Genomic DNA, 26,583 nt, shown 5'->3' on the forward strand with positions numbered 1-26,583 from the left:
GAAAGGTTAAGACTGCATGGAAAATGCGGTAGACTTAGAGCAATATCTTGCCCATGGTCACATACAACTGCTCTGAACCTCAGTTTCTTTATCTGTAAAATAGGGATAATAATCCCTAGGGGACGTACTTAAATTAACCTTTGCCCCTAGTCCTCAGCCTTGAACTACTCCCATCATCTGCATCCTTTGTTCCTATTCACATACAGCTGAGTAGAGCTGGAAAATAATTATGAAACTGTGCTTCTTGGGTCACTTATGCTATATAATCTTAACTGATCTCTCACTGAGGCAGGACAATCTTTTTATACTTCCCTAATTGATTCATCACCCTCTTAATGGCAGTGTCTATCCCAAACACTTTCATTCTTCCTCAACCCTCCCAGGGGTACACCCTTCCCCTATCCTATCTCCCAGCTGAGAGCCTTGTTTCATATTTCATGGAAAAAAGAGAAACCATTCACCAAGAGTTCCCTCTTTCCCTTTCTTCTTCTTATATCACTTGGACATTTTCCCTCATTATCTCCTTCTTCACCCCTGACTTAAAGGAAAAGACAGTCCTTCTCCTTGCCAATGCAAACCCCTGTACATGCACCTTTGATCCCATATCCTCTCATCTTATCCACTAGATTGCCCCCTCTGTCAATCTTATTCTCTCTAACCTTGAATCTTTCCCTATCTACTGGCTTCTTCCCTACTGCGTACAAACAGGGACATGTTTCCACCATCCTCAAATTACCCTTACCTGGTCCAATTATCCCCAATAGTTTTCATCCTGTACTTGCCCTTCCCTCCTTGAGAAAGCTATCTACTCTACTCTAGGTTCTTCCATTTCCTGACCTCTTACTTTTAAACCCTCTACAATCTGAGTTTAGACTTAGTTATTCAATCACTTTCTCCAAAGTTACCAATGATTACTCAATTGACAAATCTAATGACCATCCTTTTCTTGAACCACCTCCTTCTTGACCTCTGTGAGAATTTATTTTTCATATACTGTATTAATTCCTTTATATTAGAGAGAAGTACTGCGTATTCCAGTATCTGGGATCTGCGCCAGTGATGCCTTTTTAATCAAACCTGGTTAATAAATGAAGGAGACAAGGGTTCTTTTTCGGCATACCTGCTCCCCATGATGTAGGTATGGGGAGGAATGGATAGTTGGATGGACTACTTCCTAATTAGTTATAACCAATTAAAGATATCTTGGGATGTTCAAATGAGGGGTTGAATAATGAGCTTCTAAAAACTATTAAGCTGCCTTATCCAGTTCAGATCATCCCTGGTTATGACAGAGCCACAGAGGCCTGTATCACTTTATTGGTTATGATGCTGGCCTAATCAATAAACCCAATATAATGAATAAACTTACATTCTTACCCAAAAATCAGTCTCTCCAGATAATTTTAATCATGATACCTCTCTGCAGCTTCAGACACTGTTGATTTCTCCTGGTTATTCTCTTTTCTCCAGGTTTTTCATGACATTACCCTCTCCAATCTGTCTGACGACTCCTCAGTCTCCTTTGCTAGATCCTGTAATGCTCATTAAAAGTGAGTATGGCTCAAGGATCTGTCCTGGATTCACTTCTCTTCTCTCTATTCTGTCTCACTTGGGAAACCTTACCAGGTACCATGAGGTGGTTTTGAATTTTTTCATCCAGTCCCAATTTCTCATCAATTCTATGGACATCATGAACTGGATGTCCCACAGGTACCTCAAATTTAATATGTCTAAGCTAGAACTCATTATCTTTTCCCACAACTCCTCACCTCTTTCCATCTTTCCTATCACTGTCCAGGGTACCATCAACCTTGAAGTCATATTTGGCTTCACACTCTCACTTATAGTCAGTCTAATGTTCAACCTTGTTATTTTTACCTTCACAATATCTCTCTTGTCTATGTCCCCTTCTCTTCACTCACATAGCCACTCTTTTTGTACAGGTCTTTGCCAGCCATCTCCTCAACTAATGCACCATGCTTTTCTTTGGTCTCTCTGCCACAAGTCTCTCCATACTCTGATCCATCCTCTACTCAGGTGCCAAAAATCATTTCTCCTAAAGTACAACCTCTCCTGCCTCAATAAACTCCAATGGCTCCATGTTATCTCTGATGTTGTTTACTGAATTAGTTGTGTCTGACTCTTCATGACCCCATTTGGGGTTTTCTTAGTAAAGATAATTAGAGTGGTTTGCCATTTCCTTTTCTACCTCATCTGACAGATGAAGAAATGGGGCCAAAAAGGGCTAAATGACTCGTCTAAGGTCACATGGCTAGTAGATATCCGAGGTCAGATTTGATCTTTGGCCCTCCTTACTCTAGATCTGGTGTTCTACCCACTGTAACTAGGATCAAAACCAAATTCCTCTGTCTGGCATTTAAAGCCCTTCACAACCTTCCTACCTTGCTGTTTTTCTAACACTTTACTCCCCACTTGGTGCATTCTATGACCCAGCTACATTGGTTTACTTGCTTTTCTTCATACATAATACTCCATCTCCTGTTTCCCTATATTTGTATTCATTGTCCTCTCATACCTGGAAGACTGTCTCTCTCACCTAGGACTCCACATTTCCCTCGCTTCCTCCAAGACTCAGCTAAATCCCATTTTCTATTAATAGGTCTTTCTTATGCCTTAGCTGTCCTACCCCCCTTCCCCAGTCTCTTCCCTTTAAGAATCCTTCCATTTACACAGTCTTTCTTTATGTACACAGTTATTTGCAGGCTCTCTCCCACATTAGAATGTGAGCTCCTTGAGAGCAGGGACCTTTTTGGCCTTTCTTTGTATTCTGAGCACTTAGTAGATGTTGAATAACTGCTTGCTGACTGACTGACTGAATCTCAAAGAGCTATTAGGAGAAACCCAATAATAATATGCTCCAGTTTAAGATTTCTCAAAGGTTTTCTACTTAGTTTGTGACTTGGATAGTAATATAAATGGTTTAATTCAATAGTTTCTCCTCTCTAGCATCGACCTCAATTTCAGGAAGAAAGCACTTGTTTTCTTTTCTAAAGGATTATCATTGCCTTTGCTTTTTCAGTTAATTAGAAGAAAGCCATTCAATCTCTGACTTTCTACCTGGATCTCTTACATTTTCTGCTGTTAATGTTATGTGCTCAGAGGTGCTACTTTATACTTTTTGATATTGAAAACTTTGTCTTAATGGTGGGATTCTGTTTTCAAAAAGTAAGAGAGAACTGACGTGCTTCCTTATGTTTTCTCTCTAATCTATTTTCACATCATGTTCTTATTTTCACATGTTCTTTCTGGAGTTACAAGAGCTTATCCTAAAGATTATTGCTGACTTGTTGTATAATACGAAAAAAGTTTGTGAAAACCTTTAGCACTGGCATACTATTTCCTTTTTCGTACTTGGAGCCCCAGCATCTAGCACAGTGCCTGGTATATAGGAGATATGTATGAGATGCCAGGTGTGGTGTCTAGATGATATGAAACTTTGGAGATAAACATTATTAAAATTCAAGACATTCTGCCTACATGATGTTGACTACCCAAGTACCTGGAAACATCCAGATAACTAACTGAATTTCTCTGATTTTCTGTTTGGGGTTGTTCTGTAGAAAAAGTAACAGCAAAAAACCTAGCGGACAAAAGAAGAGTAGCTGGAAAAGTTCACATGAAAACATCTGGATTATGCCTTTGCTATCAGGCATAAATGTGGGAACTATTCAGGGGAAATGATTATCTTATTGAAGAACTTCTGGGATGGACATAATACCTTTTTTAGCAGTCTATTCAGTATTTTTAAATAACACAATGATCAAAGTTCCTCCTTATAGCTAAACAAAATTCTTCTATTGGATGGGCCCATTTTCCAATTTTTCAATCATCTTTTCACATTGTTCAGCATCCTTTTTTCAAACAAAGTCCTTCCTACACTAGAACATAAGCATTAATTCATAAAGGACTCTGGGATTAGGAGGGGCAAGGATTAGATTTGGGGAAAAGAAATGTGGGGGTGCTTAAAAAGAAGTTAGGGGAGAGGAGAGAAGGCCAAAGCTAAGGAAGAAGAGAAGAGAGTGAAGGATCTGAAGAGGAAAATAAAAATCAGGAGTGGAAGTAAAGGAGAGATTGGAGAAGAGAGAGACTTGAGAAAGAGAGGCTTCTCAATGAGAGATGCTGAAGGCCTGACGTTGGGCAGAAGTCCTATGAGGGAGAAAAGTGGCTGTATGTTGAGATATAGTTGGAAGTAGGGGCTCAAGGCAGAGGTTAGGTATAGACTAATAGGGCTAGGAATCATCTGAATCCATGGGAGCTAATGAGATTACAAAGAGAAAGAGTAAAGAGTGAAGAGAAAAAAGTGCTTGGGACAGAAGCTTGGGGGACACCCTCAATTGCTAGATGTGACAGAGAAAGATGCAGCAAAAGATAACTGATGAGTAGATGGACAGGAGACAGAAGGGTCATTAAAAGCTCACAGATGAGAGAGTATGAGAGAGAGTGATAAACAGCACTCAAATATTGCAGAGAAGTCAAGAAAGATGAAGACTGAGTGCTATCTGCTATACATATGAATAGTGCTTGATACATAATAATCACTTTAGAAATGCTTTTCTCAGGCATTCACAGATTCCCTCATTTAGATGTCTAATCAGTTGCTCCTTAGGCTAATTATTGGTGGTTTGGCTTCTTGTTTCTAAGTTGACCTTCTCTTTCTCCCTACTGAATTTCATACTATGCATTTGATTACTCCATCTCCATCGAGATGTTTTCATTTTCTTCCTGTTCTTCCAGGATATGAACAAGAGAAGGGAAGCAGACATGTCTTTTAGATTCATTGTTTGATCGTTTGAAAACAATTGTTTCATGTTTTCATGCAACCCCTTTGTTGGGGTTGGGTTGGAGCGGGTAAGTCATTAAAAAAGGCCATGAAAGGAACTCACATATCTGGATGCTGCTAGTTGCTCCTGGTAACCTTATAAATGTTTTTGTGCTTACTTCAATATTTTTTGTATGTGTTCTTAATTAGAGGAACCAGCGGATGGGAAAACCAACAAATCGTTGAAGAGCATTGTTCAAGACTAGCTATCTCAGGAATTAAGTTAGTTATGGAAATATTCTGCTAAGAGAATTTAATTAATAGGACTTTCCCCCCCTAGCTGCTGTAAATAAGAGGTTTTCATTAAGTTAGGGATAGTGAGGAGAGTAATTAAACAAACAAAAAACTAGATAGTGAGCTAGTTTTAAAATGCTCAAATTTGTGTGTTAATCCCACCCAAAAAGGCAACCATCAGTTTTCATCATGGCAATAATGGCTCAATCAGGTTTTCAAATGGCACCAATGTTGACAAATGCCTATCATTAAATATGCTTCTAGGATAGATTAATTTATCCAATATCTTGTACTAGGTGCAATATGGCTGAATGGTATGGAAGTGGAGCTCTTAGGTAAAGTTTGAATTGCCTACTCTTAGAATCTCTCTCTATTTCTCAAAAAGCCTCTTTATACAGACTATATTAAACATTCTACAGCAGTGATAGCTTGACAGGTCACATGACATCATGGCATGGCCAAGAGAGGTGGCCAAGCACCTACTCTAGGCTGACATTAAGGACATTTTATCTTCTTGGTAAAGAATGAATTTAGTGTTTTCCATTTATTAATGGTTTTCCTGTTTTATTTAGCTTGTTAAAATGGAGGCTAAGGAAATATAAGCTCAAAAGGCAGTGAGCTTTGCTGCCATATACATTCCATTGAAATGTCTTTGTAAAAGTAGAAATGAAAAAAATAAGGCCCAGCAGGTCCTATAAAATGTGATGTTATGTGACATTTTTCAGTCCTGATCCAACACCAAAGGCATCTCTAGGCAGAGTTAGTCCCATTGCCTTTCCTTGAACCCTCTTTCACCCACTAGACTACCTAGGGAGTTTGGGGATCTCATTCTACTTACTATTTTCGGCGGCATTCACTGGCCTGGTCAATGCGGAATTCGGGTAGACTGATGAATCCTTCAGCTTTTTCGTCCTGCAGGAAAAGAAAAGAAAATGTTGAAGAAACATTCTGAACCGAGAGAATTGGACCTCAAAATGAAGGAGGGTATCGGTTCTATCACCTGACGAGGAGCCAGGTCACAAATGTGGTAATGAACAGATTTCGCCTGACTGTTTATTCAAGAATGCAGCAGTTTACTTAGCATGTACTTGAAACAGCTTTCTGTGAAGTGAATGAACCGTGCATTCATTAAGCCAGTGAGGAGAACAACAATCTCTTCTCAGTTAATGATAACACAGAGTTGCTTCAAAATATGCAAATAACTTTCAGCATCTTCTGGGGCATCCAAAGCAGAGATTAGCAAACAATACATCAATAAAGACCAGCAGAGACATTACCACTCAGAGCAACACACAAACACATTTCTAAACCATGTTAAATTGACCAACACCAAACAACATTGCTACACACGAATCATTTTTTATCACCGAGTGTTTTAAAAATCTACAGATTAATTAGCTTGTCATTGCTGGCCAGAAGGGAAGTCATGTTCTCAGGTCAGAGATGAGAAGTGGAAAGCAGAGAAATGAAGGGATTTGCATGGGGTGTCTATGTGTGGGGCAACAGGAGAGCCAGGGACAAGGACTCTTTGTGCAGTGAGTGCTGAGATGACTGTGTCTGAAGACTTGCTATGGATGACACAAACATAGTACATTCCAATTGGATATGGAGCCTGGAGCAGCCTGGTCTCTGCAATTCTCTTACATTGTGCTGGGTGATTTAACGTTAAATCATTTAGCTTGAATTTCCATTCTTCAAGAGTATAAAATTCAGCATTATGGCACAGGGGGGCTGAACTTGGAGCTAGAGGCCCAGAGTTCAAAATTTGTCTCTTATTGCCTATGTGACCCAAGGGGAGTCCCTTAACCAATTTATGCCTCAGTTTCCTCTTTGGTAAAATAAAGGGATTGAACTAGACATATTTGAAAGTTCCTTCCAATGCTAAATCCTATGAGTGAAAGCTTGTTTCCAGATTAAACACTCCCAGTTTTTTCAATTATTCCTCATATGAAACTGTTTTTGTTTCTTTGTCTACTCTGGGCACCTTCCCTGGAACATATTTCCATTTAAGAATGTACCTCCTCAAACGCATCAATCTCTGAGAACAGAACTAATTACTTGAAAAGTGGACTGATCAGGATGGAATCTGGTGGGATGGTAGTTGAGGTTAATCTAGACATTATACTTCTCTTTATGTAATCAAAAGAACTACACTAAATTCTTTTGGGGAGCCATATAAACAGTGCTGACTTCTATTGGGCTTTCAGTCCACTCAAATTCTAAAAAGCTTTTCTCATATAAACTCATGAACTGCTAAGGCATGCTTCCTGTCTTCTCCCACCTTGATTTTCTTGTACCTTTGTGGCTCATTTAAAACAAAACCAGAATGTAGAACTGTATATTTATTTTGGTGTACTTTTACCTTGTTAGATCTGGCCTATTCTTCCAAACTGTCACAATGATCTTTTAGGATTGTGATTCTTTTTTATCTATTATATGAGCTATTCTCCTTACTTCTGGGACTTTTGTTATTTACAGAATACATATGCATTCTTTCTTTATCCAAGTCACTGTGCAGATACATAGTCAAGAGCTAAGGTCACATACACACATACACAAGGTTACATAGACAAGAGGTAAGGACAAAAAAAGTGGCACAGTATTCTCTAGGACAGTCATTTATCAACACTTTCTTGATAGTTGTTCAGCCAGCCGTGAATCCACCTAACTGAACTAATCTTTCTCTATCTTGTCCACAAGGATATCACAACGATCTTGTCATATGCCTTGGCAAAATCCAAATACATTATGCTTACACCACATCCATTATCTAGCAGTTTAGTTAAAAAGGAAATAAGGACGGTTTGGCATGACTTGTTGTTAATGAACCCATGCCAACTCAAATAATCACTGTTTTCCTTCCTGAGCGTTCACAAAGAATTCATTCAATCAAGTGTCCTAGAATTTTTCTGGGGACTAGCATCATGGTTTATGGTTTGCAGAATCTACCTTTATCTCCCTTTTGGAAAAATGGGATATATTTGTCTGTCTGCAGAGGTTTTGCAGAATTCCTAAGAGATCCCTGATTTTCCCTTCTCTTGACCAGATCCTTTCCATATCTGGTCATATAATTTCTCTGGACCAGGGAAATAAAACTCCTGTTGGGAGTTACTATATCCCCATCTACCTTGGGCTTCCATGATCATCATACCCCTTCTGTCCTGAAGGTCATTCTCTTTACTAGTAAAGAAGGAAGCAAAATGGGAGTTGGATAGTCCCAGTTCTTCCCTGTCATCTAGCCCTCCCAAGTGGTCAGCCTCGCCCTCCTTTGTCAGCCTTCTGTTTGCTTGGAACATAACTTGAAAGCCAGGTATCAGCTTGTTCCATCACTTAGCTCAGTGCCCAGATGAGACTATGTGTTTGATAAATACATGCCACTTGATTCATTAAACTTTAGTCTTCCTGACAGCCTTACAAGCCAATCCATGACACTATTTTGTATCTCTAGGGATCACAGGAGTCTTGAGGCAGAAAGGACTTAAAATCAATTCCCTTTAGTTTACACAGGAGGAAAATGAGGCTCAGACAGGACAATGACTTTTTCAAGGTCACAAAGATAATGACCCATAGCCTTTTGACTTCAAATCTAGAACTTCTTCTATTAAACCATATATTTATCCTTTGATATAAGAACCCTCTTCCATAATTGTCCTTGATATTTTTTTGAGATGTGAGGGGTTATGTTGACCCTGTGCCCTAGTAATCAATAACATGAAGAAACAATGGAGAAAAGTAATTTCTTTCTATTTACTGTAGGCACAAAAGCCAAGGAGATAGTATTTCTTCATGAGAAAGGTTTTGGTGCTTTTGACTATATGATAGAAATCTTGCATTTGCATAAAGAGACTACATAGTCTTTAACAACATCAGTGTCTGTGAATTATTTTCTAGTGTAAGCTATTTCCTCATTGGCTTGCCTCCTAATATTAGATACTATTAGCAACTCATTGCTTATGGATTTGTCAGAAAATGCCCTTCTCTAATTCAGCTGAGGATGCTCTGAGCCAGGGAGTGTTGACAGAGATTCTTTTCTCTTTGATATACTTACTTCTGGGTTGGTGTACCAGTACAGGGAGGAATCTTTTAGAATGAACCAGTATTTTCTCCATTTCTGGGTGAAGTAGCTTTTGCCGTCATTCTTCTTCCACAGCCAGCCTTCGCAGTCTCCGTGGCCCAGGTCTTTGCAAGAGATGCGTCTTCGGCTTCCACTGTTCCAGGAGCTCCCTGTGGGGTGAAAAAAGCCAAGTAGGAATTCTTCTGGTCGCTCTGCTGCCCAGGAAAGGGATATAATTAGAGAAAGCCAACCAAATAAAAAGAATACTACTCTGGCCATTTAATCACTATTAGAGCTGCACCAATCTATTAACACTCATCTAGTCAACAATATCTGACAAAAAATTATCTTCCATACAAACAGCCATATTTTCACTATTGCCAATAGGAATCCATCCACAGATAGAAAGATACATTCTTTCCCTAATACTATGAACAACTTTTGGAAATAACATTAGCAGCTACACTCAAGGATTTGTTCCAAAAAAAGTTTTATCTGTATAAGAGTCCAAAAATGTTTGTACAGTTGAAAAAAAACAAACCAACACAGTTTGGGACATCTGGTAGTTAGGAGGTTGTCCAAGATGCTTTTCACAAAAAAATAGATTCAGTATTTTTCTCCCCTTTGATCTCATCTTTCTCTTGGATGGCTAAGTTAGTGGCTGGCGTGACTGACAGTTGTGGCAAACCCCACTAGGACAGCTCTTTGCAAAAGGAAGGGTTGACTTTATAAATACAGGATTTAATGCTGAACCCTGCCAGACTGCTCTGCTGGGCTCCATCACTAACTCAGAGCCCAGGGAGATAGGACAACTGACTGATGAGGTCCATCCACCAAATCATTTTTTAGTTTCAGTTACTGTCATGTGCCAGCAAGAGATTTTGACCAAAGTCTTTGGGTCAGTAGTTCCATCTACAGGTACATAGCTTATAAACGGTAAATGTTCCTTTGGAATTTAATTTCAGTTACAGTACAAGAAAAAAACAATAATGCCTGTATCTACTCCCTTCTCAGCTTTTCTAGGACCCAAAGAGACTGTGACTAGGGTTGGCAGCAGAATTTGGCCCTTTGTCATTTTTTTTTAACTTCTAAACATCTTACTTAATAACCACGAAATTTCAGTTTCTCTTATATGAACTGAGTTCTTCCCTGGTGTCTATATCACTGTTCCTGCAAAGCCTGAGGCAAATTTAATTACAGTATTAGACATTTTTGTTTGAAAAATCCAGTTTATGTTGTTATATTAATTATAATTGTCTTACAGCTGGGCAGCACTGTTAGACATTTGTAGCGCATTAAATTGCTTTTTTTAACCCTTACTCCAGGGTCCAGCTCATAACAGCTGTTCTAACTGCCAGATAGACCATAGTAACAACCTAGGAGACACCCAGAACCCAGAGGCCTTCTCTGGCTTGTCCCTTCAGAGACAGGATCAAACCCATTACTGCACAAAGCCTGTGTGTTCCCCATGAAGCTTTTAAGCAGGAGGTGGGGGCTTCTTTACAAAGCAACAGCAGTTATGCTTTGCTCCCATCCTCAATTACTTCTTCTAGGTAATCATCTTTTTTGATTAAGTCTTGGGAATGGCTTGGCCTGTCTTCATAAAGGTGTTTGAACATCTCTTGGTTTGGCCACTGTTTCAATGAGTTCAGAGGACATTGCTTGCTCTTTGGGGATGTTTCTTTTGGGGAGAGAGAGTTCCAGAAAGCATCTGGCTTTTCATTTGATTACCTTAAAATTATAGATGATGACTGCTGGTGAACCATAGAGAAACAACTACATCTCCTTCCAGACAAATTTGAGGAGCATATAAATAATTTAATCCAGTGGAATCAAACTCAAAGAGAAGTAGGGGCCTCTAAATCATACAGAAAACTGCATGTTGACTTGGTTTTAAAAATGTAATGTTATCTATGTTCTATTATATTTTAAAAATTATTAAATATCACCCAAGTACATTTTGTTATTATTGTTTGTCCTTTATTCTTTTGAAAAAAATTAAATATAAATTTATTTTTTTATTAAGCCCCTGCCTCCCCTTTCCACACCATAAAAGGCATTATCTGACAAAATATTTGGTGTTTCTATTATTTGGGTTATTCTCTAGAGGTGAAGATTCACAATATTAATTCTGGATCTGTATTTAATGTTCTCTTGGTTCTACTTGTTTCACTCTTCATCGTCTTATGCAGTCCTTTGTAGGCTTTGTTAAAATTAATCTGTTCCTCATTTCTTATAGCACAGTAGTGTTTCATTACAACCACATACCATGATTTGTCCAGCCATTCCCTAATTAATGGACATTCCCTCAATTTCCAGTTCTTTGCCAACACAAAGAGAGCTGCTACCAATATTTTGGAACATACAGGTTCTTTTCCTTTTCCCTTGATCTCCTTGGGGAAAAGGATATACACAGTTTTACAGCTCTCTGGGTACAATTCCAAATTGCTCTCCAGAATGGTTGGATCAGTTCACAGCTCCCCCAACAGTATATTAGAACCCCCACTTTTCCACATCCCCTCCAACATTTGTCATTTTCCCCTTTTGTCATTTTAGCCAGTCTGATGGACAGGAGAATTGTTTTAGTTTGCATTTCCCTAATCAGTAGTGATTTAGAACATTTTTTCCACATACCTATATGTGGCTTTGATTTCTTCATCCCCAAACTGTCTATTCATATCTTTTGCCCGTTTATCAAATGGGGGAATTGTCCTTTGTTCTTGAAGAGGACTGATGACATCATGGGGTGATGTCTTGACTTGTACATGAGGAGTGTGGCAGGCTGCTTGGGGCCCAGCAGCCCAGTGTTTGCCACCCTTGAACTAGTCTATTCTACTCCTTTTGGAGAGAAGAAAACTGAGCCCCAGCAAAGGTAAGTGGCCTGTTTGAAGGTGCATGATGAGTTAGTGGCAGAGTTAGGATTTGAACCTAGGTCTTTGAACTCTCAGTCTATTATGTCATGCTGTCTGCCTCCTTTATGTACCAAGCACTGCTCAGGCTGCTTGGGGTCCCAGAGGCTGCTTTCCTTGGATTTGAGGTATGCATATGGATTATGAGACTTGAGATAACTTTTTAAAGTATGTCCGTTAAATTCAGATCTTCCTCAAATTATAAATTATGGGAAATTCATTAATTAAGAACATTTCTTAATTTCAGAAGATTAATCAGAAAACACGCCCCTTTCTACATGTTGAACATGACCCTATCTTTGTAGAAGAAAAAAAGCAACAGATTAAAAAGCATTTTTGAATAAGAGTAATTTCTATAATTTACCTCTGGACCATTTCTTGGTTTTTTCTCTCAAGGAAGTGTAGTGAGAAGACTACAAAAAAAGAGAAAATGTGAATTAATAACAGTTCGTGCTTCATACAATAGTGATCATAGTTATTAAACTATCATATCGTATGTGTTTATAACCATAGTTTTGTTCATCTGTGGCATTGTGAGAAATAGAAAAAATGAATTTTGAATGGCAGCAGATTTTAAAGGTGCATTCAAAGTAATGGGCTAATTGTACACAGAAAGAAAGAACCTGGTTTATTGGCTTAGAGCAGACACTTGAATGCCTGAAGGTTGTATTTTACTGATAAGGAACTAACATTTCTGTCTGTGAAGTAATACACAAGAGATTTAGGCAAAAGATCTTCAACTGAGCCCACAGACATTTGGGGACTGAATCTTCAAATGGAAGTTGGAATACTAAGGTGAAAAAGTCCTTTCCAGGCTTTCTTATGTTAACCTCTTCTTCTCCTTGCTTTATGGTGTTTCTCTAAGAACTGGGGTCATTAACAAAATAACACCATTTTACATTTCAATAGCACTTTATGTAAAGTGCTTTATATATTTTCAAATCACTGTCACATTTATTTTCTCATTTGTTTTCATAATGGTCTTGGGCCAGAGGACAGGATGCCAATTATCTCCATTTCACAGATGAGGAAACTGAGGCCCAATTCACATAGTAAGCTAGTGGCTGGAGATGGAGGACTAGATATTTCCTCCAATGTTCTTGACCTCTCAAACATCCTTCAAATAAGAATTCTATGCAAGGTAAAATAATTAAAGCTGTCTTCAGTCTAAGAAACAATGAATCCTAAAGAGAAACTACACAAGAGAATAGAACAATGTATTTTGAAGAGCAAAGGAGTTCAAAATGCAATCCAATGTCACAGACTTGGCAGATCTCAGCCTAATCATTGGTCAAAATGATGTGCATTCAATAAAATAGAGGCATTTCAACAATTAAATTCAGAAGAGACATTCTTATTAAAAAACACAACTGAGCAGATTCTTTATTTTGCCAAGAGAAATACAAGAAAGATAAACAAAACTAATAACCATGAAATTCCAAGTGATCCCATTCCTTCTCATCTGCTCCAGCAGGTTGTCCCATCCATTATTCTTACTCTTTCAATAGCTGTCAATCTCTCTGTCTGCTGGTTCCTTCCCTACTACCTACAAACATGTCCATGTCTCTTGCATCCTCAAAAATCTCCCATTTGACCCATCCATTCCTGCTAACAATCATCTTATTTTTCTTCTCTTTTGCAGCTAAACCTATTGAGAAGAGTCTACAATGGAGGACGTTATTTTCATCCCATTTCTTAAATCTTACAATCTGGCTTCTAAATTCATCATAGAACATTTCCAAAGTTACCAATGGTCTCTTCATTGCCAAATCCAATGGATTTTTCTCTCAGTCCTCATTCTTCTTGATCTCCTTGCAGCCTCTGACATTGTTGATCTTGTCCTTGATATTCTCTTCTCTCTAGGTTTTCATGACAATGCTTTTTCTTGGTTCTCCTGCCCATCTGAACACACCTCAGTATCCTTGGCTGAATAATCATCCCGGTCATGCCTGTTCACCATGGGTGTCCCCAGGATTCTGTCCTGGGTTCTCTTCTCTATATATAATATTTCCCTTGGCTATCTCAGCAATTATCATGGATTCAATGATTATCTCTTTGCTGATGATACTCAGGTCCACTTAGCCAGTCCTAAACTCTCTGTTAGCCTCCCATCCCACATTTCCAACTGCCTCCTAATTATTTTTAACTGGATGTCTTATAGCCATCTTAAACTCAACATGACCAAAACTGGACTCATCATCTTTGCTCCCAAACCTTCCCCTTTTACAAACTTTCCTTTAGCCATACAGGGCACTACCCTTCTCTCAGTCGCCCAGGCTCACAATCTTGATGCCATTCTTGACTCCTCATTCCTCGGCACTCATATCCAAGGAAGGAGGATTCCTTGAGCATTTAATTAAGAAAAGATAAGGTTAACAAGATGAAAGGGAGAAAACAGAATGACTATATTAAGCAAATCCTCCAAACTAGGGAAACAGGTGATAACAGTAGAGGAAGAGAGCCAGTGAGAACAGGGGTTAATGAAATCAAATCCAGCCTCAGACACTCACTAACTGTATGACCCTGGATAAGTCACTTGACCTCTGTTTGCCTTAGCTTTCTGCCCTGTAAAATGAGCATATCTGCCTCCTAGGGTTGCTGTGAGGATCAAATGAGAAAATAATTGTAAAGTGCATGGCACAGTGCCTGACACACAGTAGGTGCTTACATGCATGTTAGCCATCATCATTATTTTTTATTGCTGGGTTACTTACATGTTGTCTTCTCTATCAGAAGGCTGGGACTGTTGCGGGGATGGAAGGAAGCTTTCTTTGTACTTTTAATGCTTACTACAATAGCTGGCTCATAAGAGCCACTCAATCAATGCTCGCTGACTGACTGATGACCTTCACTTCAAGACTAGCCTACATTAATTCATTATTCAGAGAAGCATTGGGTACATCCTGGCCGACTTCTAATCTAACTTTAGAAAAGCGGTGGATTAGCCATGTTGCTTCTTGCCCTGGTCCCCTTGAATAATTAGGAGTCAGTATATATTGGTATATTGAGATCTCTTTCCAGAAAATGGGGGATTTTTTCCCAGCCCATACATGACATCTTCAATAAAGAGTCAACAAGTACTCCCCTATCAATATTACGTTAGTGCTACTCTAAGGATCTTTGAAGAAATGAAAGAAATCAAGATGATTCCATTCATCTCCAGAGCACTGCAACCCATGAACTGGTTGCTTCATGGCAAATGTTTGCTAACAGGCTAATTAACCACTTTCTGTTCCTGGTTAGGCCAGCTGCTCTTGCATCAATCAGTACATACTCAGGGAATAGAGGTTCATTCTAACGTCATCCTCAAACAGTTAGGAAGCTAAATATGTACATAAAAAATATGTGTATGTATTTATACATAAGTGTACATGCATCATACTCCAAAATAAAAAAAGAAATGATTGTGGGATTATGTGACTCATGTTCTCTTTCATTTGCTAATATGGATAAGCAAATGGGACTCTACAGTTAAGCCAGCTGTTCAGAGACAATACGAGGGGAAATTTTTTGTTTTAGACCAATTGTGGAAAATAGTGAGAAGAGAATGCTTTCCCTGATTAAACATTCTTCCAACCTGCCCTGAAATTTGAGACCAAAATGTTGGGAAAGCTATTCCATTTTTGATGTTCAGGCGGGTCCAAATCTTTGTGACCCCATTTGGGTTTTTTTTGGGGGGGGGGCAAAGTGGTATGCCATTTCATTCTCCAGCTCATTTTACAGATGAGGAAATGGAGGCAAACTGGGTTAAATGACCTGCTTAGGGTCACACAGCTAGGTAGTGCCAAGCAGCTGGATTTGAACTCAGGTCTTCCTGACTCTGGGCCCAGCACTCTGTCCACTATGCCACCTAGCAGCCCTAAGCTATAGCATCCACAGGGAAACACTAAAGGAAGAGACAACATAAACACAATAGAATTAGCATGACCAAGAACAGAGAACATATTAGGGCATCTCAGTCGATGATACTACCTTTAGCCTAAGGGCTAAGATAAAAGTTCAAACCCTGAGAAAGTTTATGTAGGTATATAAAAATAATGAGAAATAAAATAGCAACCAAAGTTAGGGAAATCCTTGACTTCCCACAGAAGCTATTATTATTTGAAGATCAAGGGAACCCATCATTCTTGTTTGGGGTTTGCATTTCCCATTCGGAGTAATAATAGATGGGTCATTACAATGTACAGAAAAGAAAGCGATTAGAATCTTCATTATTTGATGGTGAAACTGCCCGAGAAATGGCAGTAGGGAAGAGACTTGGAAAGCACCAGGACTTGATGAATGCCAAGACAGATTTTTGATTGATTGGACATGAGCTAGACAAGACAAGGAGGGATATGTTTCACTGTCATTTACCTTTGCTAGGCATAGATGAGCACACAAAAAGACTGAGAAACATTGAACTGAGGGAAAGCACAAGACAAAAGCAATCTTTTATTGCATTTTAACTCCTTTCCAGATGTAGACAGACAGCTGTGCTGTGGTGGATAGAAAGGTGGCCCTAGAGTCAGGAAGACCTAGGGTCAAGACTCATTCTGGCTGGGTGACCCCCGGGCAAGGCCCTTAACCTTTCAATGCTGTAGGCAAATCTCTGAAGACTAGCTGTTGCCAAGAAAGTGCCAGTTCCTATTAGTAGAGAGAGTTCTCTTATCTAGGAGTTTGTTGCAGTTCCCTTCTCTATCCCTATCTCTTCAGATGCAGAGGTATGTATGAAAGGTCTTGGGGCCATCCTCCATGGCTTATTTTTACTTAGAAAGATTGCCTGCATGTATGAGATGGGCCTTTTGAAGCCCTCTTTTAGACTTTAAAATGGTGTTGCACCTTGAAATGTTGGGCTATGGTTAGCGATTTCAGGTTGATATGAGCATTGCTTTAATGTGGTTGTGGGTTGGATTGCAATGAGGTTAGCTTCATTCTGTTCCTTCCCAAGCTAGCCCTCTTGCCAACTATGCCATTGTTCAGAAAAGGGACCAGATGAAATACAATGAACAGAAGAGTACAACTACGTTCCTGCTCCTGAAAACCTGATTTAAGGCATGTTCCTTATTCATGGTAGATGGATAGCACGATTTGACATATATTGTCAGATGGCCCCCTTCATGTTCTCCCTGGATGGTAAACATTTACATGCATTGTTAGGGGAATAACTGCTTGAAGTCTCTTTAATGTTTTAAAAGTTGTACTTGGGAAAGGGGAGAAGTAAACATTGCAAAAGGATCCTTACAGCTCTATTGAGTCCTTCCTCATCTTTCACAATGCACAGGCTTCTTGTAAAAGTTCTGCAAACTCTCCTGCACTCCTTATTTCTACCATCCAGAATTTTATCTCTTTTTCTGTGTTTCAAGTGTCTCCTCCATTTCTTCCTACTATTCATTCTCTATACCTATCCATACTTGGAATGATTCCTCTCCCCCTTGGCATTCTCCAAAATCTTTCATCTTCCTTACATACACACTTCTTGAGGGCCACTTTCTAGCTAGAATGAGCTATGATACTGTCTTATGAAAAGTGTTCTTAAAATGTTCCTAAGAACACAGACTATTTCCAGTTAAGAACATAGAAACCATTTAGATATATTTTGGTGTTCTATGAGCAATCACTGTTTTTACAAAACAAATCTAACAGATGGGATTTGGCTCAAACAATCCCATCAGAAGCCAAGGGTAAAAATGAATTAATTAAATCTGTAACTATGGGCAGGACAATTAGACAAGGCACAGAGGATAGAATGAGGCACTTAAAATGGGCTATTTACTCTCCCCTTTCCTGGACACTGGTGGTGATTTTGAGATTCAGAAGTGGAAAAGGAGAAAGACCACACAAGGGAGATAGGAAGTCACACCAATCTTAAATCCTAGAAATTTAAAGTCAGACTCAAAGATGCCAACAGTCAAATAAGCCACTTTGGGCTATCCCTCCAAAAGATTGGGAATTTATAAAAATCAAATATTGCTTTTATTCCAGGAAGAGGAAATAAGAGAGTGATAAACAGAAAAAAGATGGCATCCTGTGGCTTCTTTTCTTTGGCTCAGTTTTACTGAATTAGAGCAAAAAACAACAAAAGAGATGCATGTCTAGAGGCAGCCTTGCCATTTGAGGAACAGGAAGATTTCAAACATGACCAATTAAGCTGACACTAAATTCTAGCATTTTAAATTTGTCTTGATGGTTGCATGAATGAAAAGGCAGAAATGAAAAGTCTCAACAGCTTATGTAGACCATCCTCCATGCACCCAAGGAGGAATATTACTTCTAATAAATTCATCTCCAATCTAAATAATGTCCCTCCAGCCCTTGGAGTCCATCACTTCTGGAGGCTTTCCAGATACTATAGATCTGCATTATTTTTATCCTTAATTCCATTCCTTTGTGTAACAGTACTATTTTCTAGATCCAATTTATGGGTCATGACTGAAATCTGACTTTCCGTGGTTGGTTGAACTATTATGGTCCTGGACCAATAGAAAATGTATGACTAGCACCATTATTTTCACTTCTAAACTAGCCACAGAAAAAGATAACATAGTTTTTAAGGCTAGAAGGATCCTTAGCTATGATGCAGTTTACTTCTTCATTTTACAGAAGAAGAAACTGAGTCTTAGGGAGAGGAACTATCTTGTTCAAGATTATAGAGGTAATGAGTAGTCTGGATTTCAACTCAGATTCTCTGAATCCAAATTTCCTATTTCCCTACCCTCTGCCATGCAGTCAATCATTTATGACTTAATCAGATGAAATGAAGAAGCATACTTTATGATTTCCCAGAAGATAGGTTTGATTGCACAGAGTTGTTTCTGTAGAACAATTCATAAGTGATAACTGCAGACAAGATGGAATTTCTCCAAACTCACAAAGACAGATTGTATCTAAATGAGTCCAGGGCAACCAGCTAACCAACAGAATTCTTTCTTTTCCTATATGCCACATAGACATAGGGGTTGCTTGGGAGTCTGTTACCTGACCAAGGAGGTAAACTTTGGGGACATCAATCTTTAAAGTCTTTCTCTGGAATACAGAGATTCTTTTTTCTTTTTTGACACAATAAACACATGGAAATCTCATTGGTGCATTGCATCCATTCATGCAATTAAAATGTGGAATTTGTTTTAAAATATTTCCCCTGGAAGGTTGCCAGAGAGGATTAATCTACACTTTAAAAAAATCAAATGAAAACCAAACCATTAGCTCTTTATAAAACTCAGCTTTATGAGATTTAATTAAGACATGATTTCATTTGTTCAGTAGGTTGAGTCTACTTTTCTCTTGATTTTACAAAGTGAAATGCTGCAACTTAAAGGACAATTTCCAGACATACAGTGTAAATCTGAAAAAGTCAGACTCTTAAGTAAATTGCTTAATCTTCAAAAGATTATCAGGAAACCCTCCCATAATCTTGCCCAAAGATTGGAAAGGAAATGACTCCAAGTGGATTATCTGAAGACCAAAAGACTTGAGGAGATGAAAGTACCATTTGGAACTGGTGCTATTGAAGACCCTTAATGTGGAGGTCCCAAATGAAATGGAAAACAAAGCAGTGGATAGAATGATCCCTTTTCCAAAATTGTATGATATTGGTGGGAGCAGAAGCGGGAAAGCATCTAGGAGATAACAGATCAGGGTTTGAATCTGCTTACTGTCCCTGATCATTCCAAGGGCCAGGTGCTTAACCATTCAAAAAGAGAAAGCAAAGAACAAGGGAAATAAGAATAAGAATAATAGCTACTTCAACAACTCCATAACTTCCTCCAGGGCCATTTTGAGTGAGAGCTAGTCTATCATCTATTTGTGCTTTGCTTCCTCTCCCTGAGTCCCTTTGCCTTTCCTCTGCCTAGCACCTTACTGCTTTTACCAGCTTGTCTCATTCCTCTAATCTTCCCTCTTTCACTTCACACCTTATTTGAACCTACTACTTTGGGAAGCTCATCTTTTTGCCTCTGCAGTGTATGCTGTCTGACTACAATGACTTTCCTTTGTGTTCTTCAAAGATGTCTTCTCTCTAATCATCAACTTAAAAAAATTACATCCAATGAGCAAAAATGTGCCCTCTGCCCTTCTTCTCCCAGTGCTACCTCTCCTACCTCTATCCTGCTCTAGGTGAGAATGAAAGGAAAACACAACCCTTGTTAGAAACATGTATAGTCAAATAAAACAAATTTCAGCATTCTTCATATTTTAAAAAGTCTCATTCTGCACCGAGTCCTTCACCTTTCTATTAAGAAGTGGGTGATAATGTTTCATCAAGAGACCTCTGGAATTTGATTGGTCATTATGCTGATCAGAGCTCCTAATTCTCTCAGAGTTGTTTGTCTTTGTTTTATTGTTGTCATTATATAAGTTGTCCTTCTAGTTCTGTTTTGAATCGGTTCATTCAACTCTTCTCAGGTTTCTCTTAATCATTTCTTAAAGCACAATAGTATTCCTCCACAACTTGTTTATCTAATTCAGGGAGAAAGGCTAGTATCTCATCTTAAAGGAATGTAGGGTCACAGGCGTCAAGCTAGAAGGGACCTAAGAGGTTGCTTAGTCTGTTCTCTTTAATTAACAGAGAAGGAAGCAGAGATTTAGAGAGATTATGTGACTTGAGGTTAGATGACATAGAATATTATTAGTTGATAGGGATCCTATAGGTTATCTCCTGCCTTCATTTTATAGGTCAAACAGCTAATTAATATTAGACTGAAGACTAGGGCCCAGAACTCCTGACTCCCACTGCACCATGGTGCCTTGGCTTATCATTTTGAGATGGAACAGAGAGAAAGGGGTCTGTTCCTAACCAAATTCATCTGAATCAGTTCAGATTCAGCTAATGGCAGACTCTGTGGTTGGATAGAAGGCTGTCCATCCGTAGCTCTTCTAAACTGAGACTGTGGAAAGGGAAGGGTTACATAGGTGAGATGAAGACAAATGAGAGCATTTCCATGTGTTTTTATGTGTGATACTTTGTATACAAAAATGCTCACATTTTATTTCCTTCTTGACTGTGGAAAAGGACCTTGGGAAAAAGAAAGAAGCCTGATGGTTGGGTCATTTGAAAATATATTTTAAAATCCCTGAACCTATTCCTTTCAAAAGAGACTATCTATAAGCTCCCATTGTGACAGAAAGGTACAAATTGACCCTATCTTTTTCTGTCTATTTTTCATGTCTCCTACCTTTTCATCTAGATTATGTTTACAAGCATAATAGCAGGCAGCACTTTTGCTGGCCTTGGAAAAAAAAGCTAAGGGATATCATGACTAATATCACATTTTAGCTACAGTATTTATGACCCTGCCATCTTAGGTTCAGCAGATTTCTTATGCACTAATAAAGTTTTGAAAGGAGATGTCCCAAGTGACCTAGAGAGAATCTGATCAATTGGCGGGCTAATTACCTACAGCATCTAAGTTCTTTATGGAAGATTTTTTGAAAAGCTAGTCTGACAACTAATCAAATTCAGCCTGGTCATATCTTTCCACAAAAGATACTCGAGATTCCCATTAGTGGAACAAATCCCTCCACAATCATGGTACCTTACATGAAGAATTAACTGTTTTGTGAAATGCAAAATGTGGGCTCTGACTTTAGAGGACCTCAAGAAGGTATGTTGGAGAAAAGAAGGAACAATTGGGAAAATGTTTCTGCATCTTATTAATTAATTAATGGGAATTCCTAGTTAGGTGAAGACATAACATCAAGGCTTTCCAAAATACATGCCAGCATCTTGAAAGGCTGTCTCACCAGTGTCCCATGTCAACTACTTAGCACAAAGACTAAAGCTAAAATAAAAGGAGGATCAATTACCAAAATCAAAGAATGCCATAAAGCTGAGCACACATTCCCATGGGAAGAGTATAATTCTATTCCCTTTTAGTATTCCAAAGTGAATGACTTTTGCCTTTCACTAAAAAGAAACAGACTGCAGAACTTGGAAAAGACTATGTCTGACTCTAGTGACAAATGCTAAATGAGTTTGTTAGACTCACAGAACAAAAGAACTAGAATCTCAAAGGTCAATTAGCTAGATCTCATTTTGATAGGGGAGGAAACTGAGGCTCACAGTAGGGAAGTGACTTTGCTCATGCAGCCTTCCCTCCCAGTATTCTTCTCTCATAGGGAGCATCCCCCTCTCCTGGCAGGGATACTGTCTTCTGCCTCAGTAAAGGCACTCTGTTTCTTTCTCCATATCAAAGGTTCTCTCAACTACTGGTCACAGTAGGAAAAAAATGCTATTTTTCATACTGAAGTGCTTATGACTACCAAGAACAATAGATGAGATTACAAATCCAGTAAATTAATGAAGTATAAAGAACTATGGTCAAGGACTTCACCTATGTGAATCTCATCTGCTCAGTGGAGATAAGAATGAATATACTATCAGGCTCATTTGAGAGCAAAGAAAGGGTAATCTGGAAAGTGCTCTCTCCCTCAATGTGTGTGTGTGTGTGTGTGTGTGTGTGTGTGTGTGTGTGTGTGTGTGTGTGTGTGTGATCCTAACTTTACCACTTTTGTTTTCACCATTCAATCCCACCAGGACTATCCTGGAATAGCTAAATAGCACACAACAGGACTAGAGGGGCCCAAGAATGGCCCTATCTGAGACAATGTACCCTAATCCCTGTGATCACCCTTTCCTTCTGGAGAACTTTATTCAATTCGTTTAAATCATGGCTTTTTATTAGATACAGGAGAACAGTAACATCTGTATCCAACACAGAAGGTCCACAATCTGAGCTCCTGGAACTCTCCCTGGGTTTCTCATTGCAAGGTAGTCAGGAGACAAACTCTAGAGCAGGTATTCTTCATATGGATTCCACATCCATGGAGAAATTTCATGGAGTTCATAGTCTATCTATATTTTTACTAACATTTCACTGAAACCTAGCATTTCCTTCAATGAAGGATCTAAATAACAAACATGATTCTGAGCAGCGCTCCATAGGCTTCAGTAGACTGCCAAAGGAGCCCATGATGCAACAGTGGTTAAGAAATTCTGTGCTGGAGTCTTTATTCTCTCCGACCTGTGTCTGCTGGTTGCTTACTATGTTTTTGCTGACTGTTGGTGCCATGGTGAGAGGTACCAGCATTATTTACCTCTAATAATTAATAAAAAATAATTAACTAATAAAAAAGTAAAAATCCCTCAACCCTCGAGACTCTATCTTGTACTCTGGGCTATTGGTGGCATATTTAGAGTTTAAAATTCCATCAGGTTTAAGAAAAATGAAAAGTCAACTCACTTTAGATGTAATAAAGGTAAATTTTGTAGAGATCTCAAGCAAAACTCCTCAAGATGCATTCATACATTTCCATGCACTTGAGTAAAGTGAATTTGCAAACAACATTTTCAGCTTGTAATTCAATTGCTGACTTTTGAAATGATATTGTATGAGGTCATTCTTCCCTAGGCTTTTTGATCTAGCACACCATCTCTCTCAACTGCAGGCATAAATAAATGAATAGGTTGACTTGAATGCAGTTTTTAGACTATCAAAAACATTCCTAAAATTAATGATTCTAAGGCAAATATTCTTCTATAATGGTTCAGTCTTTTAAAAAAGATTGTGTAAAGATTTTCAGTAATTAGACTCTAATTAAGAAGACAAAATTGGACATTTTGCCATTTTATCTCTTATGGTGACTAGATAAAAAAATTCATTAATTAATTCATTATTAATGAAGCTTCCTCCTTGGAAAGGTTGAGAAGAGGAAAAAAATTGAGTCAGACACTGAATAATAGTTGGTGCCTAGTTGACATATGTTAAAGGGACACTAGATTAACAGATGAGGAAAGAGAGAACGCATAATATAAGCTGAAACCCACATATCCTGATGCATTTTATCATTCAGGGGAAAATGATTTCTTTGGATCAGCAGGGACTCTGAACATTCCTGTAATGAGCAAAGGGCTACCTGAAGATCCTCTGGCCTCCCCTTTATCCTCAGGACCAGAGTTCTCTCACTCTCACAGCTCCTTCTTTTATGGAAACCTGCTACCAGGAAAGAATCATTGCCACTAAAGTATACATAACCCATGAGGCTTAGTATTCCATCTCACAGGGGTATTGTATTTTGACAGAAGACATCAGTGCTCATGGGTTTAAGCCTCATCTCTAATCATATGATTATTCAATTAATCAATAAACTTTTATTAAGCACACATTGTATGCCAGGTACTGAGTTAAGTCCTAGAGATATAGAGACAAGAATCAAAGAATCTCTTCCCTTAAAGAACCCAAATCTGAGAGAGCATGTGTGTCCAAAGGGTAAGCATATCTCCTGGTTATATGTCCATTCTACACTGTAATCTTCTTAAAACACTAACTGAACCATGCTACTTCTTTAATCAAGAACCTCCTGTGATTCCTCATCATCTCTAGGAGAAATTTCTCAGCCCTTAAAGTCCTTCAGAACACGAGTCCAACCTACCTTCCCACACTTACTTCATACTACTCCCCTTCTGTACATTTGACTTCAGGAACTGGCCAATAGGATTTAAGCAATGACAGAGGTTTACCATCATTGGGAAGGTGTGGGAATGATGAAGTGGGAATATGTTAAAACATTGAGGAATGAATTGAGATAGATAATGATATCTGTAGAAGGTCAGCCTGTGGGCGGACTATTCTTACTATGTATCTAGCAGATGTCTTTGCTGGAAAGGGAAGGGGAAAATTTAATAAATATTTATTGAATTGAACTGAATTAGATCTGCAAGCCTTGAAGAAGATTTGGGGAAGGCCAAGGGCCTTCTCAGCATCCCAGAAATCCACCTAGAGAGAACAGGTCATTCTACCTGGGTATTTGCAGTCTTCCTTAGGCCAAAATGCAATGAAATTATCATTTTAAATAAATTCTGTTTGGTCATTTTTGTTCAGAGCATATAAACTGACAGTTCCATGACAGATATCAGCCAAAACAAGAACATTTAATGTAATCTTTTGATTTGGGGGGGCTGTTTATTTTTTATATTTCTTTTATTGTATCCTGGAAACAGTTTTCCAATTATTGTCAAAGGAAAGAAGATTGTTTTCCCGATTTCCACTCTTACTAAAACAACTTGGCTGAATGAACAGCTACTGGCATTTTGTTGTTTCTAAACAAGTGGAAAATGGGTAGCATGCCACACTTCAGATCTACTCATGAGAAGAAAGTTTGTGGCTTTCACAAAAAAGCCTGAAGAAGTCTCTGTTGAAAATGTTTATATCAAGTGACAATGCTGATCCTATTCTAAATGCCTAGGGGGACCTTCTGGGGGTGGCCTGCACCTTAATATTAGGCTGCTGGGTGATAGGAGACTGGACTGAGTTAGCTGTCTTGGAACTAGGTGAAGAGCTTTTGCAAGGCAGCTGCTTCACACACCAAGTAGCCAGGGATTCAGCCAATCACTGCATTGGATTTGGTGGCATAGTCTCAAAGTGAGTACCCCAGGGCTCTCTTGGATAATGGTGGTACAGGATATCCAATCATAAAGGCCCTTCAGGGAAAATTCATTGCCACTAGCTGCCAGAAGGGAACATTTGGCATCTCTAAGCAGTAATACACACACTGGCTGACCTAAAATACAAGTTACAAGGAAAATAGACCATTTCTAAAGTAAAGATAATAATAGCTAACATTTATATAGCACTTGAAGATCACGAGATTTGAGTTACTGAAACAAAGTTATAACCCATAACAAATGTAGTTAACATGAACATTGTCTTATTAGGCAGGTTCATAATAAGAAGCATTGGACAGACTCCAGTTTTTTAGACTTTTAGACAAAATATCTCTTTCTGTGACTCTTTTTACCCTTTGCCTGAGAACCTAACAGAGGTATGTAAGTAAATGAAAGGGAATTCATTTTTCTCTTTTAAAAACATATTGCTCTTCCTCTCTTTTTTAATTTTACAAAAGTCTATATTTTGTATTTGTATCCTTTGTATCCATTGTATCCTTTAGCCTCCTCCCTCTCAGACAGCTATTCTTTATAATAAAGATTTTTTAAAAGAGGAAGAAAAAAGTTCAACAAAATTAGCTATCATATAAAAACATCTCATATTCTATTAGTTAAACACATCCAGGCTCCCACCTCTCCAATGAAGTAGAGGGAGGTGGTGGTGGGAGATGTTTTCTCATATCTCTTCTATGGGACCAAGTTTGGTCATTATAATTTCTCAATACTCATTTTAAATTGCTTCATTGTTACTCTTCAAACCCCCCCCCCCATTGACATTGTTGTAGTCATTTGTGTATATTGTTTTCCTGGTTCTGCTTACTTCACTTTGCATTAGTTCATCTAGTCTTTCCATGCTTCTCTGTATTCATCGTATGCATGAATTCTTACAGCACAGTAATAATTTGTTACATTTTATGTGCCTCAGTTTGTCTAGATAATCCTCAACCTATGGGCATCTACTTTGTTTCCAGTTCTTTGCCACTACAAAAAAGTATTGCTATAAATATCTGGGGGGTTATTTTATGTCTGCACCAATTTGCATCTCCACCATTAATGCAACAATGTGCTTGTCTTTTGACAACCTCTTCAACATTTGACATTGTGGAGTAGAGGAGATTAATCTTAT

At 38.6% G+C, this 26,583-nt stretch overlaps 1 protein-coding gene across 11 annotated transcripts in view; it reads right to left on the reverse strand.

Moving 5' to 3' along the window:
- Positions 1-26,583, reverse strand: part of LOC103106019 (connector enhancer of kinase suppressor of ras 2-like) — a 526,863-nt gene that overhangs the window by 55,494 nt on the left and 444,786 nt on the right. For all 11 annotated transcript variants that reach the window (XM_056808958.1, XM_056808954.1, XM_056808963.1 and 8 more), the window contains 3 exons: positions 12,402-12,450; positions 9,123-9,298; positions 5,913-5,986 (listed from right to left, as the gene is read on the reverse strand). In XM_056808958.1, the coding sequence (XP_056664936.1) occupies positions 5,913-5,986; positions 9,123-9,298; positions 12,402-12,450 (299 nt within the window). The remainder of the gene's footprint in view (positions 1-5,912; positions 5,987-9,122; positions 9,299-12,401; positions 12,451-26,583) is intronic.

The sequence above is a fragment of the Monodelphis domestica genome, chromosome X (genome assembly GCF_027887165.1).
Source record: "Monodelphis domestica isolate mMonDom1 chromosome X, mMonDom1.pri, whole genome shotgun sequence".
Lineage (NCBI taxonomy): Eukaryota > Metazoa > Chordata > Mammalia > Didelphimorphia > Didelphidae > Monodelphis > Monodelphis domestica.